Here is a 15,591-nt window from a genome sequence, read left to right on the forward strand (position 1 = left end):
CTAATAATTGAATCCCCTATAACTACTACCTGGCTCTTCCTAACAACAGGGATCCCACCCCCGGAGAGAGAACCTCAGTGCGAGAGGATACTATGACATCAACTAGAAGAAGGGTCCCAACAATGTGGTCATTTCCCTCCACTCCAACTTCATGTACTCATTCCCCAAAATTTTCATCCTCCTCAACAGCGCAGAAGCTGTCAGACTGACGGTGGGACTTCTCTACTGTGTCCTTGAAAGTCTCATCATGTGCCATGCATCCGGAGCTGGAGATTTTGAAAGCAGTAGTGCCCGTTGGTCCGTGCATGCGCCTTTGCTCCTCCTCAGGGTTTTGTCTGAGGCAATAAAGGGCAGACCAACCACATCCTCAGTTCCTTCTCAGCTGCAGCAGAGGGGAAGGAGGGCGGGACTGGACTAGAGATAGGGATCACACATCTCAAAGAACCTCCAGTTACAGGAAGTAACCTCCGCCTCTTCAAGTGATGGTTCCTACTACTGTATTCCACTGAGGGTGATTAACAAGTAGTACCTAGGTAAGAGGAGGGTGTGAGGAAGATGATGGAACTGTGGAGCAGAGAACAACCACACCAAATGAGGCATCTGTCACAGAGTCTCGCACCAAGGCTCAATAGAAAGAGAAGGTATGTACCGATTGTCACATGTCCGCCTTACATATGTCCGTAAAAAGCACGTCCATATTTGATGCTTAAGCTCTTGTTGAGTGGGCTCATATCCAGTGGTGAGCTGGAGCCAGTTCACACCAGTTTGCTAGAACCGGTTGTTAAATTTAGAAGCCCTTTTAGAACCAGTTGTTCTGCGAGGGACAACCGCTTCCAAAAGGGCTTCTAAATTTAACCAGCCAAAAGTGGTGCCTTAGGTGCCAACTCCATGGGTGCTCCAGGCCTGGAGCACCCAAGGGGAAAATTTGGTGGGTGTAGAGCACCCACTGGCAGCTCCCCACCCCACCCCTGGCCCCAGCTCACCTCCGCTCTGCTTCTCCGCCCCCTCAGCTGGGGCAGGCTGAGAAGCAGGCAGTGGCTTCCCGCCCAGGCCCTGGAGGTGAGCTGGGATGGGGGCACGAGGAGGGCCACCCGTGCTGCAGCAGGTAACCCGGGGGGGGCCCCCCCCACAGGAGAACCGCTCCCCACCCCAGCTCACCTCTGCCACCCTCGGCCTGAGCGGGAAGCCACCACCTGCTTCTCAGCCTGCCCCAGCTTCCCACCGAACAGCTGATTCGCGGGAAGCTGTGGAGGGGGCGGAGAAGCAGAGCGGGGCAGCGCGTTCAGTGAAGGAGGCGGAGCAGAGGTGAGGTGATCTGGGTCCAGGTGCGGGATGGGGAGCTGCCGGTGGGTGCTCTGCACCCACCAAATTTTCCCTGTGGGTGCTCCAGCCCCGAAGCACCCAAGGAGTCGGTGCCTAAGGCGCCACTTTTGATGTGATCAGTGGGGGAGCGGCCATTCCCCCGCCCCTAGGAGCCAGAGGGACCTGCCAGATACTTCTTGGGAGTTGCTCCAGGTAAGCACCTCCAGGACTCCCCACCTCGCCCCCCGGAAGATGCCTCTGGCTCTTAGGGGTGGGATGGGCACCCACTACGGTAGCCCACGAGACCCTCCTGCCCAGTTCTGTGGGCAGTCAGGGAACAGGGGAGGGGGTTGGATGGGGCAGGGATCCTGGGGGGCGGGGGTAGGCAACGACCCCCTCATGGGGTGAGGAGGGAACCGGTTGTTAAGATTTTGGCAGCTCATCACTGCTCATATCCCATGGGGTGGAGACAGCCCAGATAACTGATAAAATGTAATGCATCCTGAAACCCACTTAGAAATCCTCTGAGTGAAAACAGCTTGCCCTTTAATCCTTTCAGCTATAGCAATAAACAGGCTGGGAGACTTCCTGAATGGTCTCATTCTCTGCAGGTAGAAGGCCAAGACCCTGTGGATGCTGAGGGAGTGAAAGCGCTGTTCCTCCGCTGAGGCACGAGGCTTTGGAAAGAAAGCAGCTAAGTTTATGGGTTGCTTGAGATGAAAATGTGATACCATCTTTGCTAGGAACTTGGGGTGCAAGCGCAGGGTAACTTTGTTCTTATGGAATGTGGTAAATGGGGGATCTGCCATCATGGTGCCCACTTCACTTATCCTTCTCATGGAAGTAATAGCTACCAGAAAGGCAACCTGCAAGGAGAGGACAGACAGGGAGTGTAAGGCCAGAGGCTCAAAGGGTGACTTCATCAACATCATGAGGACATGGTGGAGGTCCCATTTGGAAGCAATCGATTGAATGGGAGGATAAATTCATAGGAGGCCTTTCCATAACCTGGTAGTCAAGGGGTGAGTAAAGACAGAGTGCCCTTCCACTCGGGGGTGGAAGACAGTGATAGCAAATATGTGCACCTTGATGGAGTTGAGAGCGAAGCCTGACATCTTCAGGGAGAGGAGATAGTCCAAAAGAAGAGACTGTCCACATCTTCAAGGGCAAGACCCCTCTCTTGGGCCCCTGAACTGAACCACTTCCACTTGACCCCATAGGATCGCCTTGTGAACTCTTTTCTGCTACTCAAGAAGATGTCTTGTACTGCTGATGAACATTCTTGCTATAGTGAAGATGCCCATCCAAAAACCAAGCTCTGAGGTGAAGAGTCTGGGGATAAGGATGCTGGATCCATCCACCTTGTTAAGTCACATTCAGCCTGGCTCAGGAGATGAAGTATTTTCACTTTTAGGACCACTGCCATTTCTGATATTTGTTTCTCTCTTCCTTCCCGTTTCTCTTACTGCTTTTCTTCCCTCTGCATTTCCTTCCCTGGAGCAACTCACAATTCTCCTGTACCATGTACCATCATTTACACCCCATTCCCAAGGCCATCTGATAGAATGCTCAGTGATAAAATAGTCAGTGACATATGGTGTCATTGTTAGGCTTTGGATTTAACATCTCTATGAGATTAATGAGCCAGAGGAGTCCATACCTTGCCAAAGCCATTGTTACAGGCTGTCTGCAAACTCTGGAAGACAGACCTGCTTTGATTTATGGTGGCTTCACATTTGAAAACTTAATTTTAAAATCAGGGATATAAACTTTTTGTAAACAAAAAAAAGTTTGATTCTGTAGAACGTGAATATGCAATGCTAACTACATAAATACAAAGTTTACCTGTTGTACTTTTATTACCCTCATATTTCTAGAGTCACACTCCAAAAACTTATGGTTAAAAATCTAACCAATAGTTCGCCCATATCTGTAACTAAATTTAGATATGCCTAGATAGTCTTAAGTGCCAAATGCTAGCTTAAAAACACACACAAAAAATGCTCTTTACTAGTTTTCTATATTATCTTCCGAAGTTGCACAATGTGAATCTGCTGAGCAACCAGGGTCCCACTGAGTAATACATTATAATTGTACATGATTACACACAATATTTCTGGAAATGTCCTCTCTCAAATGGGTCAAATTCATAGTTTAACTTCTCTGCTAGACACACTATCAAGTCAATCTTACTGTCACCAAGAGGTTTTATTCCTGCAATATAGATTACTGCGGGAGATCTAGAGAGGCTAAGCTCTAATGCACACACCTCTCAGGGTCACTACACAGTCCTCATGAATAATTTTCCTTTGGATTAGTGAAAAAATAACACTGCAGCGCAGACAACAACAATGGAAGGTGGACCCCCAGAGACGCTAGCTAGGTTGACAGAAGAATTCATAAATCAGCCTAGGTGTACCTACTGTGGGGGTTAGGTTGACCTAATTACATTGTACAGGGAGTGAAATTTTTTACTGCCCTAAGTGATATAGCTAGGTCGACCTAAGTTTTGGGTGTAGACCAGGCCTAAGATCAAAATTTAAATTGTGCAAAATTAAGCATGACTGCACTAGAGAGTAACTTCTATTCAATTTGAGAATTAAGAATTACTACCAGGAACTGAGAAAGGAGACTGTTTAGCTGCCAATCAGAATCACCAGTTGAATACTCCCTTTATTTACATTCAGAGGGTTTAAAGCACCCAGTCTTGGGGTTGAAAGGCAACACAGGACTCAGGAACTAATAGTTTCTAGAGAATTGGACAAACTGTAAATCAAATATAGAGGAAAGGAAATTAAAATCAAACTCTTACTCTTGTTCCAATCTTCCTTAAGGGAATTCCCAAAATACAGCTTAGTTCCCCTAATACTATGCTCTCTGTTGTACTTTTATTGTCCTTGTATTTCTGATTAGCATCCCAAGAATAAATATTTAAACAAAAAAATAGCAGGGACTAAAACTCAACCTCGGAGACTCGAATTATAACAAGTACTACGTATTGGTATGATATACTGTGTACTCCCATAATAATTGCTCAAGACCTGGAGTATTTCAAGGTGAATTATACCAATCTGTAACATTAATTGGCCTATATTGACTTTCAACTCTCTTCCAGTTATTGAAGTGCAAGTTTGTGCAGCACTTTATTCCATGTCAGTGAAGAATGAAGAGTCTCTGTTAAAGCAGGAATTTACAAGGAAGTCATGCTGAAAACAGAAAGGGAATTCACGTCTTTGGACCACTCTGCGAAGTCCTCAGCCTCAAATTTCCACCACTAAAGAGGCTGTTGGGTTTTTGTTAATAATCCTAGGAATCAGTGGAGCCTTTTTGTAACTTTCAAAAAACGACTTGGATCGACATGTACACAGCCAAACAAGAACTCATTTGGAGAATACAGTCATCTCCAGTAATCCCAGTAAAGAAAGGAAAGAAAAGTGACAAAATGTTACTCTAATGGAGCTCTGCTCAAATTTTACAAGCTTTGGATAAAGGGCTCATACCAATGCTCTCACAGGAAAACTCTAAAAAATCATTTTAAAATCAACTCAAGATCCCAAACTAGAAACAATCTACAAGAAAACTTTAAAATAGCAAATAATTACATATAAAAAACAGCTTTACTTACCTCCAAGCTTCATTTTAATCAGTTCCTGAAGGGGATAGGGAGAGATATCAAACACTACTCAGGTCAAAGCATTTTTCTGTATTCTCTGCAACTGTTTTAGATGCTTGTGGTAAAGAATGTATCAGAAAAACTTGGATTTGAACGCTATTTGGATTTGTGCTCCCCAGATACATGGAAACTGAATACTGTGTAGGTAAAAAAAACCCCTCAGTTCCTAAAAAACACAATACTACCTCTACAACTCATAAAGCTCCCCGTACTGGCTAATTAATGGAATTGCTTTGACTCTAAAGAAAACCTAAGCTTCTAATTTCCCTAAAGGATGTGTGTGTTCTGCCACTGAACACAAGGAAAAATTCCACTCCTATACACTGGTGAATTGAGCAAAGATTTAAAGAAAAGAATGGTGACATGGGATATAACACTATATTTTATATTGTGACATATACAACATATATATTAGGTTTTTCATGGTGCCCATCATCTTATTATCAGACTGATACCACATTGAAAATGAATCTCACAACAAAGCAAGATGATTGTAATCAGTACAGTATATGATCAGGGACAGCTTATCAGAATCTTGTTTACACTAACAAGAAAACAGTGAGACATACTGTGCTTTTTCTAGATTATATTAAATTGTAAAATCCATTCTGAAATTTACGGCGTTCTCAGAATACAGAACTAGTTAAGTAGTCCCCAAACTATGGTTTACAAATAATTTCTTTCAGATTCATATCCCTCATAAACAATCAGATGTAATTGAGAAAGTACGCCAATTCCACCTAGCAGTCCTCCAGTTCCCAACGAAACACAGACTGATATCACTCAGACCAACATTTTTGGGGAATATTTTTCTAGAAAAAAATAAGTGAAAGATAAAACAAAGAGAACAAAACCTCGCTGACCTGGTGGGAGTCTCACTTCATCCTTGGCCTGGAGAATAGCTGTCAGCAAGATGGGGTAATGAGAAAATTCACTTGTGTGTTTGCCTTTCAAATAAATAACAAAGGCTCCTCTGTACTTCCTCCATAAAGGAGGAAAAAAAGACCCAAGAGCCCCAGTCACTGCAAACAACAAAATCCCTTTCCTTCAGTGTAGATTTCACCCACCATTTCAGGGAAACTCCAGAGAGGAAATACACAAAGTACAGCTCAGCCCAGAGACTCTCAGAGCACAGCATATTAAATACACTTAAGTAAGTATTCTACTGTCAGTACTAAAGTCATTACAGATAATTAGTGTTTATTTTATGCCATGACCTATATTAATGAGGCTAAGACTGCTGCTCTTGCTAGACCACTGAAAATAGCTAGCTTCAGCACTGTAGTATCAGAAGTGAGAAAACTTGGTCAACATATTTTAGATGTGGACAGACTCACTTTTAAGGGGACACTAGCCCCTATCCTTGCTTACGCTGGTAGTTCACAGATAATAGAATTAATAACCACTAATTTTAAGAAGTGTAACATGACACAGACTTTTCTGTCTACGAAATGAAAATAACTGGTTTCGTAAAGATTTTACATTTTAAGTTCCATTTTTATTAGACTGTATATTTTTAATTGACATTTTGAATACAGTCATATTGGTGCCTGTTTTTGTCAGACCTGTACAATGATAAACATGCCTTTGTGGGGAATGTTCTACTAAAGAGAAAGGTACGGAGACTTTGTCAGGAATAAAAAACAAAACTTTGGACAAGCTTCTAGATTAAAAATAATGGAAAGTCAGATTTTGTTTCTTTTTGTATTCTAAAACAGACATGAATATGACTATGGTCTTGGACAACTGATAAATTTGCTCCAACCCCAAACACATAGGGGAAGAGCCCCATTACTTAACAAGCCAAATAGAAATGGCAGGAGTTGTGCAAAGAAATAAAATGTTTTGGATGATCAAATTAAAACAGTAATAAACTGGAGAAAATGGAGAAGAAATAAGGACATGAAGTAGGGCATGTACAGAGGAATGATCAAATACAGAATTGAGGAATAACTGCAAAGCAGAAATGTCTAGAGATTACTGTGGTGCTAAAACAAGGTATTTCTGCAGGTAAATACTTCCATAGTCAGATTCAGCATCCATAGTGACTGCTTCACCTCAGCAAAACTGACAAAGATTCAAGACACAGAACAGACACAAACAACAAAGGAAGATGCCTTAGGCAGCTCTTGGACATCACATCAGTTTCGTAGGTACAAATATGTTTTATAAGCCAACACTCAAAACTGTCATTGTCCAGCAGCCAAACATGGACAAAGCAGAGTTTGGCAATACTCGCAAAATCATCTAAAGCCAATCTAATCTGAAACAATTTCTACTGGACCAACAATTTAGGCCAAAGAAAGATTCCTGTGCAGGAGAATGAGAAAAATATATAGCCAGCAGCAAAACATAATGCAGAGGGTGAAAAAAAAAATTCAGCTGGGGATTTTCATTATCTCAATTACTGTGTTACATGATGGCAGCTTTTTTAAAAGACAAGGAAATTGTCCTGCTGAGACATTTTCATCAGATCTCCATCCAGGATAATCATGGCTTAAAACAGCCACTGTGTTTACTTTGTTGATCGAGCTGTCTAGTCAGCAAATAGAATTGCACTGTGAATGTGTTTATTTCATATTCTTTTATGCACTGCGCACTATGTCAAGTGAACACTGAAAATCTTAAATCCTTGCATACAGAAACAGAGGAACAATTGCCATACTGGCTCAGACCCATTATCCATTTATTCCAATACAGTTTCCAACTGAGGCCAGCACCAGATACTTTAGAGGAAGGCTTAAGAAACGCTGCAGTAGGTTGATACGGGACAATTTCCATATTAGGTCTCATTCTGGTCTCTAATAGTTAGAGGGTGGCTTAGGCCAGGGGCGGGCAAACTTTTTGGCCTGAGGGCTACATCGGGTGTCCAAAATTGTATGGGGGGGGCCGGTTAGGGGAGGCTGTGCCTCCCCAAACAGCCAGGCATGGCCCAACCCCCGATCCCTATCGGATTGGCCCCTGACAGCCCCCTCCCCCAGGATTCCTACCCCACACAACCCCCCCGTTCCCTGTCCCCTAACGGCCCCCAGGGGACTTCTGCCCCATCCACCACCCCCTGCTCCCTGTCCACTGACCCCCCACCCGACTGCCCCCCACCTCCCCATCCAACCCCCCCTCTCATTCCTGACTGCCCCCCAGGACCTCTGCCCCATCCAACCACCCCTGCTCCCTGTCCCCTGACCATCCCAGGAACCCATGCCCCTGACTAACCCCCACCGCCCCATCGAAACCCCCTCTCCTTCCTGACTGCCCTTCCGGGACCCATGCCTCCATTCAACCCCCATTTCCCACCCTCTGACCACCCCGACTCCTATCCACCCCCTCAAACTCACCTGCTCTCTATCCAACACCCCCTGCTCTCTGCCGCGCAGGTGGCTGGCGGTGCTACAGCCACACCACCGTGCAGAACAGAGCAACGGGTCAGGCCGGGCTCTGCAGCCCCCGCCCAGAGCACTGCGCCAGCGGCCCAGTGAGCTGAGGCTGCGGGGGAAGGGGGAACAGTGGTCGAGGGGCCGGAGCTAGCCTCCGAGGCCAGGAGCTCAGGGGCCGGGCAGGAGGATCCCGCAGGCCGGATGTGGCCTGCGGGCTGTAGTTTGCCCACCTCTGGCTTAGGCCCTGAAGCGTAAGCGTAAATTTTATCTCCCTTCCAAAATTTGTTAGCAGTAAACTACAATTCTAAGATATTCCTTTTTTCCATAGAAATAGCCAATCCTTCTTTGAATCTTCCTCAATTCTTGGCTTCAAAGCCTGCAGTCATTTGCAAAGGGGTTATTCTGTGGCTCTAACATGGGACAGATAATTCCATAGTGCTCCAAAGCAAGAAGGTTCAAATCCACACAAACAGCCAATGAGAAGGGAGTTATTTCAAGGCTTTATAACATGGGACAGGCTGAGTTCAGGATCAGCTGGAGAAAGGGGTCATTCATTAGCTCTCTACCATGAGAATGGCTGACTGCACAGGCTCACCCTAGGTAGCGTAGGGATGGAAGGAGGAGGTGGAAGAGTCATTCCGCAAGTTACCTGAGACATGTTGCTTCAGGACTAGCACAGGAGGAGGTTATGACAGAGGCACGTTTGATATGGAAATCTGTGCTAATTGCAAATTAGAGTGGGAGGGAAGCATTAAAGTTGGTCAGAAAATTTCCACTTTGAACACAATTCACCAAAACAGGAAAAAGTTTGTTTTTTGTTTTTTTGTGAGAAAAAGTGTGCTTTCCTACCAGGCCACTAGCATACCAGGATTCTGTCTCTAAAAGAGAAATGCTTCTGATTGAACTATAAACTCTCCAGTATAAACTACAGTTCAGAATGAACAGCTAGGAATGTCTTTAAATTTGGTTTGTATCTTGAGTTGATTGAGACTGTTTACAGGAAAACAGCACAATTAACATGCTGCCAAGGTAGGGCCACAGAAGAATGAGGCCTTTTTCGTATTAGTCTTTATTTATAGTGTGATAGTCATATCCTACAAGCAGTACTGCCAACTCTAAAAGGTTCAAAAATCATGAATGAAGCCCAGAGAAATAATGAAATTAATCCAAAAATCATGAGATTTTTAAAGAATATGTTATACTGTGTTTTTTGGTCTGTTTTGATTTTTAATTCCTCCTACCCATCCACAGTATGTGTGAGAGACAATTAACATTGACCAACCTCCTAAATTTATTGGGAAGGTGATTTTGGCCCCTGCTGCAGGAGCTCTCATCCCCATATATGTCCATCCCCTGCCCAGCAATTAATTCTGTTCCCCCAACCTCCAAAATCAGTCCTGTCCCCCCCACCCCAGCCTCTCATCAGTTCTAGCCCCAGAGCCTCACATCTGCTCCACCTGGGGTTCTTCATGAGCCTCTACCAACCTGGCCAGGAGCTGCAGCAGTGTCCCGTTCTTCCCCTTCCAGCTTTAAGGGAAGGGGGGCAGCACCAGAGGTTCTTCACTTCCCTTTGCAAATTGAGGGTGGGCTGGGGGTAGCACAGAGGAGCTGTCCCTGATCAAAGGGGGAGGGGGGAATAGAGCCATTCTGAGCTGCTGGGATCTTTTTGTTCCCTCTTCCTCTTCTGTGAGAATGATGTTGGGTTGCAGAGGGAATGGGAAGAGAGCTCTGCCTGCTTCTTGGCTGCTCTACACCACGAGGTGGGAAAGTGGTACAACCAACCAATCAGAGGGGATTTTCTTTCTAGGGCTGAAATTTGCTAGAAGGCTGGAGCTTCTCATCACTGCAAAATTGGCTCCAGCCCTGGCCAAAATTCCATCACTCATGAAAAAAATCACGAGAATTGACAAGACGCATAGAAGCAAATTTAATCCACTGTAAAACTGAGTGCTTTGTCAAGAGGAAAGTTAAACCAAATATAGTTCCAAACTAGACCACTGGGGGATGCTGCTCATAGTGGCTACCACTCTGGGAAGAATAAGAGTAAGTGGGGGTTCAGGAAAAGGACCAACTTTGTGCAGGAAAGCCTGGAGAAGTTCCTCTGACTGTTTCATTTCTTATCCCAACAAAGATCTGTTGGGCTTTGCAAGCAAGTGTACATTTTATAATATAAACAAGATGGTTCTTTTCAAATTTATCCAGAATGGCAGGAACAAACAACATAGTAATAGTACCCACATCTAGCTCTTATATAGTTTTTTTCACATGTAGATCTCAAGTCACTTAACAAAGGAGGTAAGCACCATTTTCCACCTGCAAAAAGGTGATAACTGGAGGTACAGAAAATAGGAATGGCTTGCCCAAGGTCACAGAGTGGGAGAGCTGGGATTAGAACAGAAAAGTCTCCCAAGTTCCAGTCCAATGCCATATCTACTGTGACACATTGCCTCCTGTTACTGCCTACATTTTTTATTTTTGTTTAACTATGCAACTTTAACACTGCATTAATATAGGGATTTCTTTGCATTTAATAGACTCTGATTTGATAACGCAGAAAGATGCCTTCAGGTAACAGAGCTAATCTTTTAAGCTAGTGAATTTCCTATTCCCTTTTAGTTTATTTTCCCTTTGATGCACAGGTCTATTCCTTTACCAGAGACTCATTTCAAAGGTCTCACTGTATTTCTGTCTGTGATTGGCATGTGAAAAATATTCTTTTACGAGGTCCTTCCATAACTATTCATTTAAGTGGGCTCCACTGTAAATCGTTACCAGATTTCTCAGTAACAAAAAACAAAACTATCCAAAAATGTACTGGCTTTTATACTCCGTGTCTCCGAGCATTTATACAATTGAACGAACTGGAAACTTGGAGATCACTTACAACTTTATTTTACATAGTGCCTGAAACTGTCCAAAATGTTTTATAGTATTCATTAATACAAGACAGAAGTTAGTAATGGAAGAGACCTATGAATTTCTAGTCCATCTCCCTGTCAAAGCAGAATTCTCCTTACTAATGCAGGATGTGGTACATGGTATAAATTACAGAACCAAGTGGTGCAAATAATATGGTGAATTATATTCCAGTAAAAATAACAGAGGAAGAGGCAGGGGAGAAAAGGTGTTTTGAGATAAGATCTAGAATGATATTGAAAATTAACAAAGTGGAGTGATTCAGGCAAGCTACTCCAGACAGCAGGACCCCCAGGTTGGAAGGCTGTCATAACTACAATCATAGAATCATAGAAGATTAGGGTTGGAAGAGACCTCAGGAGGTCATGTAGTCCGACCCCCATAGAATCAATTAAATATGCACAGATTCACATCCAAATCATTGTAATGTATATTTTTAGGGGTCTTTGGCAGACTCAATAAAAATAATGCTGTCTCCCCCTTCGGCCCACCCATCCAGAGTTTAGTGGGTCCTGGGACTTGCTGTGAAAAGTGATATTTGTATATTTGTTAATATCACAGCACACTGAATTGCTACCTGGGAGGCTATGAGAAGTGGTAAGTGATATTAACATACAAACAAGTATCACCTTTCACAGATAGCTAGTAAGTCTGTTGTGAAAAGTGATACTTGCATGTTTGTTAATACCACTTTTCGCAGCAAGCCCCAGGACCCAGTAAACACTGGATGGGGGGGACAAAAGGGAGAGGCAGTAGGGGCTAGAAGTGATGGTGGGATGGATTCGAGGCCAGGAAGACAGCGGGGGCCGGGGGCGATGGGGGTGGGTGATGAGCCCCACTGTGGCATGGCCAGAGCCAAGGCCTGGTGTCTGCTGCCATGTGGCCAGGGCCGGGGCTCAGTGCCAGTGGCCAGAACCCAGAGCTGGGGACAGGAACTGCGTGGCTAGAGCCAGGGATCGGAGTCTCCTGCCACACAGCCGGAGCTGCGGGCAACACCCAGAGCTAGTGCCTACTGCTGCACAGCCAGAGCAAGGAGCTGGATGCCAAAGCAGAGGAGTGTGTGGCTGAAGCCAGCACCCACCACTCCATGGTTGGAGCCAGAAGCCAGGGGTTGGCCATGTGAGTCAGCTCCTGCCACCATATGGCCGGAACCTGAGAACAGAGCAGTGAGTCAGCACCTGCTGCCATGCAGCTAGGGCAGGGGATCAGCACCATGGGCTAGGGTCGCGTTGCTGGAGCCTGAGGCCAGCGCCCGCCACCACACGGCCAGAACTGGGGGCCAGAGGCCAACTGAAGCTCTATGACCGGAGCTGGGGGTCAGAACTTGCTGCCCTGTGGCCAGAGCCAGGGGTTGGCACCTGGTTTGAGCCTGTTGCCCTGCAGCTGGGGTTTGGTACCTGTGGCTATTGCCTGACACTGCGTGGCTGGAGCCCGGGACTGCAGACAGGAGCCAGCGCCTGCTGCCACACAGCTGGAACCAGGGGACAGAGACTGAAGCCCCGCAGCTGGAGGCTATGGCTGCATAGCCAGAGCCAGAGGGAGAGGACGAGGGTCAATACCCACAGCCCCGTGGTCGGAGGCCAGGGCTGCACGGCCAGGCTCCTGAAGTCCTGCCCCTGGAGCCTGTTGCACAAACCCCCTCTCCTCAACGTGGGTCAAGAACTCACCTGGCTCCTGCAGCGTTGCACCCCACCTCGCTCCAGAAGTGGTGCAGGGTGGCGCATCCAGGAGCAAAAAGAAGGAAGGGGAAGGGCCAATGCTATGCCCCACCCATCACCACCTAGGAGGCTGTTGTGGCCGCATGAAAACCCCCTGTTGGCCGCATTCGGCCACGGTGGCCACATTTGAGAAACGTTGACCTATACCATCCTCATCAGGTCTACTGAAAGTGTTCTTTCCTTTTGGCATCATGAGTGGGCAGATCTTAGGAGAATATCTCCACTAATGTTTTACCAAACCTGCCTCTTAGTCTGGCTGTACTAGAAACCTTTCCTCCATGGAGAGGGAGTGCACTGGCCCGGCTGAGGCTTTAGGCATTTGCCCTACAAGGGGTTCAGAGAGGAGGTGAATTAATGACCAAAGTAAAAGGGCAACTTGAGTTGCCCAAGGCAGAAAACAAGGTTATCTTGTCTGAGACACAAGCCTTCAATTTTCAACAGCTGGGGATCCATTCCCAATTATGGGAAACAGATGTGGGGAAGGGGTCCCACAAGAAAGGTAGGCTAACCCACCCCCTCAAAATGATGTTACGGAGTGCACATTGACTGAAGAGTGATGCATGAATGACATTACTATGCAGGCTGCATCTGTGAGAACTGACCTGCTGAGCCCAGTTCCCCCATCCCCAAAGTCACCTAGAAGTTACAGCCCCTGCCATTCCTCAAGACCTAGGACAAGCAGATGAGTGCATCAGTTAGCAGTAGGATGTCTAAGGAGTTTTCGAAGCAGCAGGAGCTTCACAGCAACTAATCCAGGACCACTTGCAGAAGGCCCATCCTTACCTCTAAGAGCAACATCCTGCTTTCAGCCTGGTGTGAACTCTCATCCCTGGGGTGCGGAAAAGGCAAAGCTCTCGTCAGAGAGGAGCTTTGCTTCCCCTTTTTAGGTATATGTCATGTTTATTTTAAATTGAGCCTGCAGCATGGAGATCAACTCCTGCAAAGGCTCAGAAAACTCAGTTCTGCACCAACACATGGACAGGATTAACTGAAGAAAAGTACTTTAATAGGAGAAATTTCCAGCTTCAGAAAGAATATTTTTGAATGGAAAGGCATTGGAACCGAGTGCTTCAAAGATATCAGGGACAGGAATCTTCCTGTGCAGCTGTGAAGGCAGAACTGGCCACTTAGTGCAGCTTAGCACTCAACCAAGTCAACGTCTGCCCCCAATCTCCCTGGAGACTGGAAACCCAACTTGAAGATCCCCGGACCTGAACATGAAGAAAAGCAGCCAAAATATCACACCACACATCGTAAAAACAGAAGGAATGCTGAAGGGTGAGATTCAGGAAAGTCAACACTAGAGTGATCTATGAAAAATAGAACATAATGTTTTCTCTCAATGGAACACAACAGAAACCCACTGTCAGGCAACACCATTAAATAAAGGCAGTGCTATCTCTGGGAGTCCCTATTTTATAGAAGGGCATCTATTTACCCTTTCTATGACAGATCAACATGTACAGTCATACCTTTCCATTGCTTGTCAGGTCTTACTGAGGACGTTGGGACATATGGAATTTCTTAAAAAATTATCAAGAACGTACACCAAACAGAACAGCTCTACAAAAACTAAATTTTAAGAAAGGCAGGAGGTGGTGACTTAAGCTGAAGTCCTTCGTTTTCTACTCTAATACCCTGTTACCAACAATCTCTATGCAGTATGTTCCATTCTGCACACTGTTCTCCTGAGGCTTTCAGAGCAAGATACTTCTAGCTGCTGCTGAATGTTTATTAGTGTAAATGTTAAGAGAGATGTCTGATCTTCACACACCATGAATGACATTTGTTTAAAAGGCTGAATCCAAAATCTTCACAATGATCAGCAAAAAAGAATCCTTGCCAGGCAAGCTGAGGAAAAATAGGCCAACGTCTGTTTACACAGAAAATAGTTTAACTCTTAACAGGAAACTCAAATAAGTCAAGTAGCTTTTAACACAGAAAGATTTCTATTCTCCAGAGCCCCCACCAAAGTGAACTGTAAGTAAAGAATGATTTATGTCCATCTCAATTATAACAAAATAATTACAGCCTTAATAATACTGCAGGAGCTGCAACTCCCATAGAAAGTCTCTCACCAGAAGAGAAATGGGCTTTCCTACCTTTGGCCATTTAGGATTTAGGAGTCGTGCTTTGATTGCATCATCCAATGCCTTGTCGTACTTCTGGATTTTCATGTACGCTGCAGATCGGTTACTGTACAGGATGCAATTCTGAGGGTCAACTCCCAGGGCTTCGTTGTACAGCATAATAGCTGTATGAAAATCACCATCATGACAGGCCTGGTTACTCTGACGAACTTTCTCAACAAACTCAGCCTTGCTCAACATGGGGCCGTCGGGGCTTCTTCCTCCAAAAGATTTTGATCCAAAGAGAGGAATCTACAGACAGAAAAAGTTATTAACTAAAAGTACTGATTACTTTCACTTTCATATTGTTTTATTAAAGATTTTAAAAGTAGAAGAAACAGTATAATAGAAGATAAAACCATTAACATTTTAGCAATTTAAAATTTGGGACAGGGAATGAGAACTTCTTCCAATTTTTAAATTTGTTATTTATTGGTCATTTTGTACATTTTTTGTACCAGAGGTAACAAAAAACGTTC

The 15,591-nt window shown here is 45.0% G+C and overlaps 1 protein-coding gene across 2 annotated transcripts in view; it reads right to left on the bottom strand.

The window, feature by feature from the left end:
* The window catches only part of TTC28 (tetratricopeptide repeat domain 28), a 510,505-nt gene that overhangs the window by 463,895 nt on the left and 31,019 nt on the right, over positions 1 to 15,591 (bottom strand). For both annotated transcript variants that reach the window (XM_073313673.1, XM_073313672.1), the window contains exon 2: positions 15,086 to 15,364. In XM_073313673.1, the coding sequence (XP_073169774.1) occupies positions 15,086 to 15,364 (279 nt within the window). The remainder of the gene's footprint in view (positions 1 to 15,085; positions 15,365 to 15,591) is intronic.

This window comes from Lepidochelys kempii, chromosome 15 (genome assembly GCF_965140265.1).
Source record: "Lepidochelys kempii isolate rLepKem1 chromosome 15, rLepKem1.hap2, whole genome shotgun sequence".
In the NCBI taxonomy this organism is placed as follows: Eukaryota; Metazoa; Chordata; order Testudines; family Cheloniidae; genus Lepidochelys; species Lepidochelys kempii.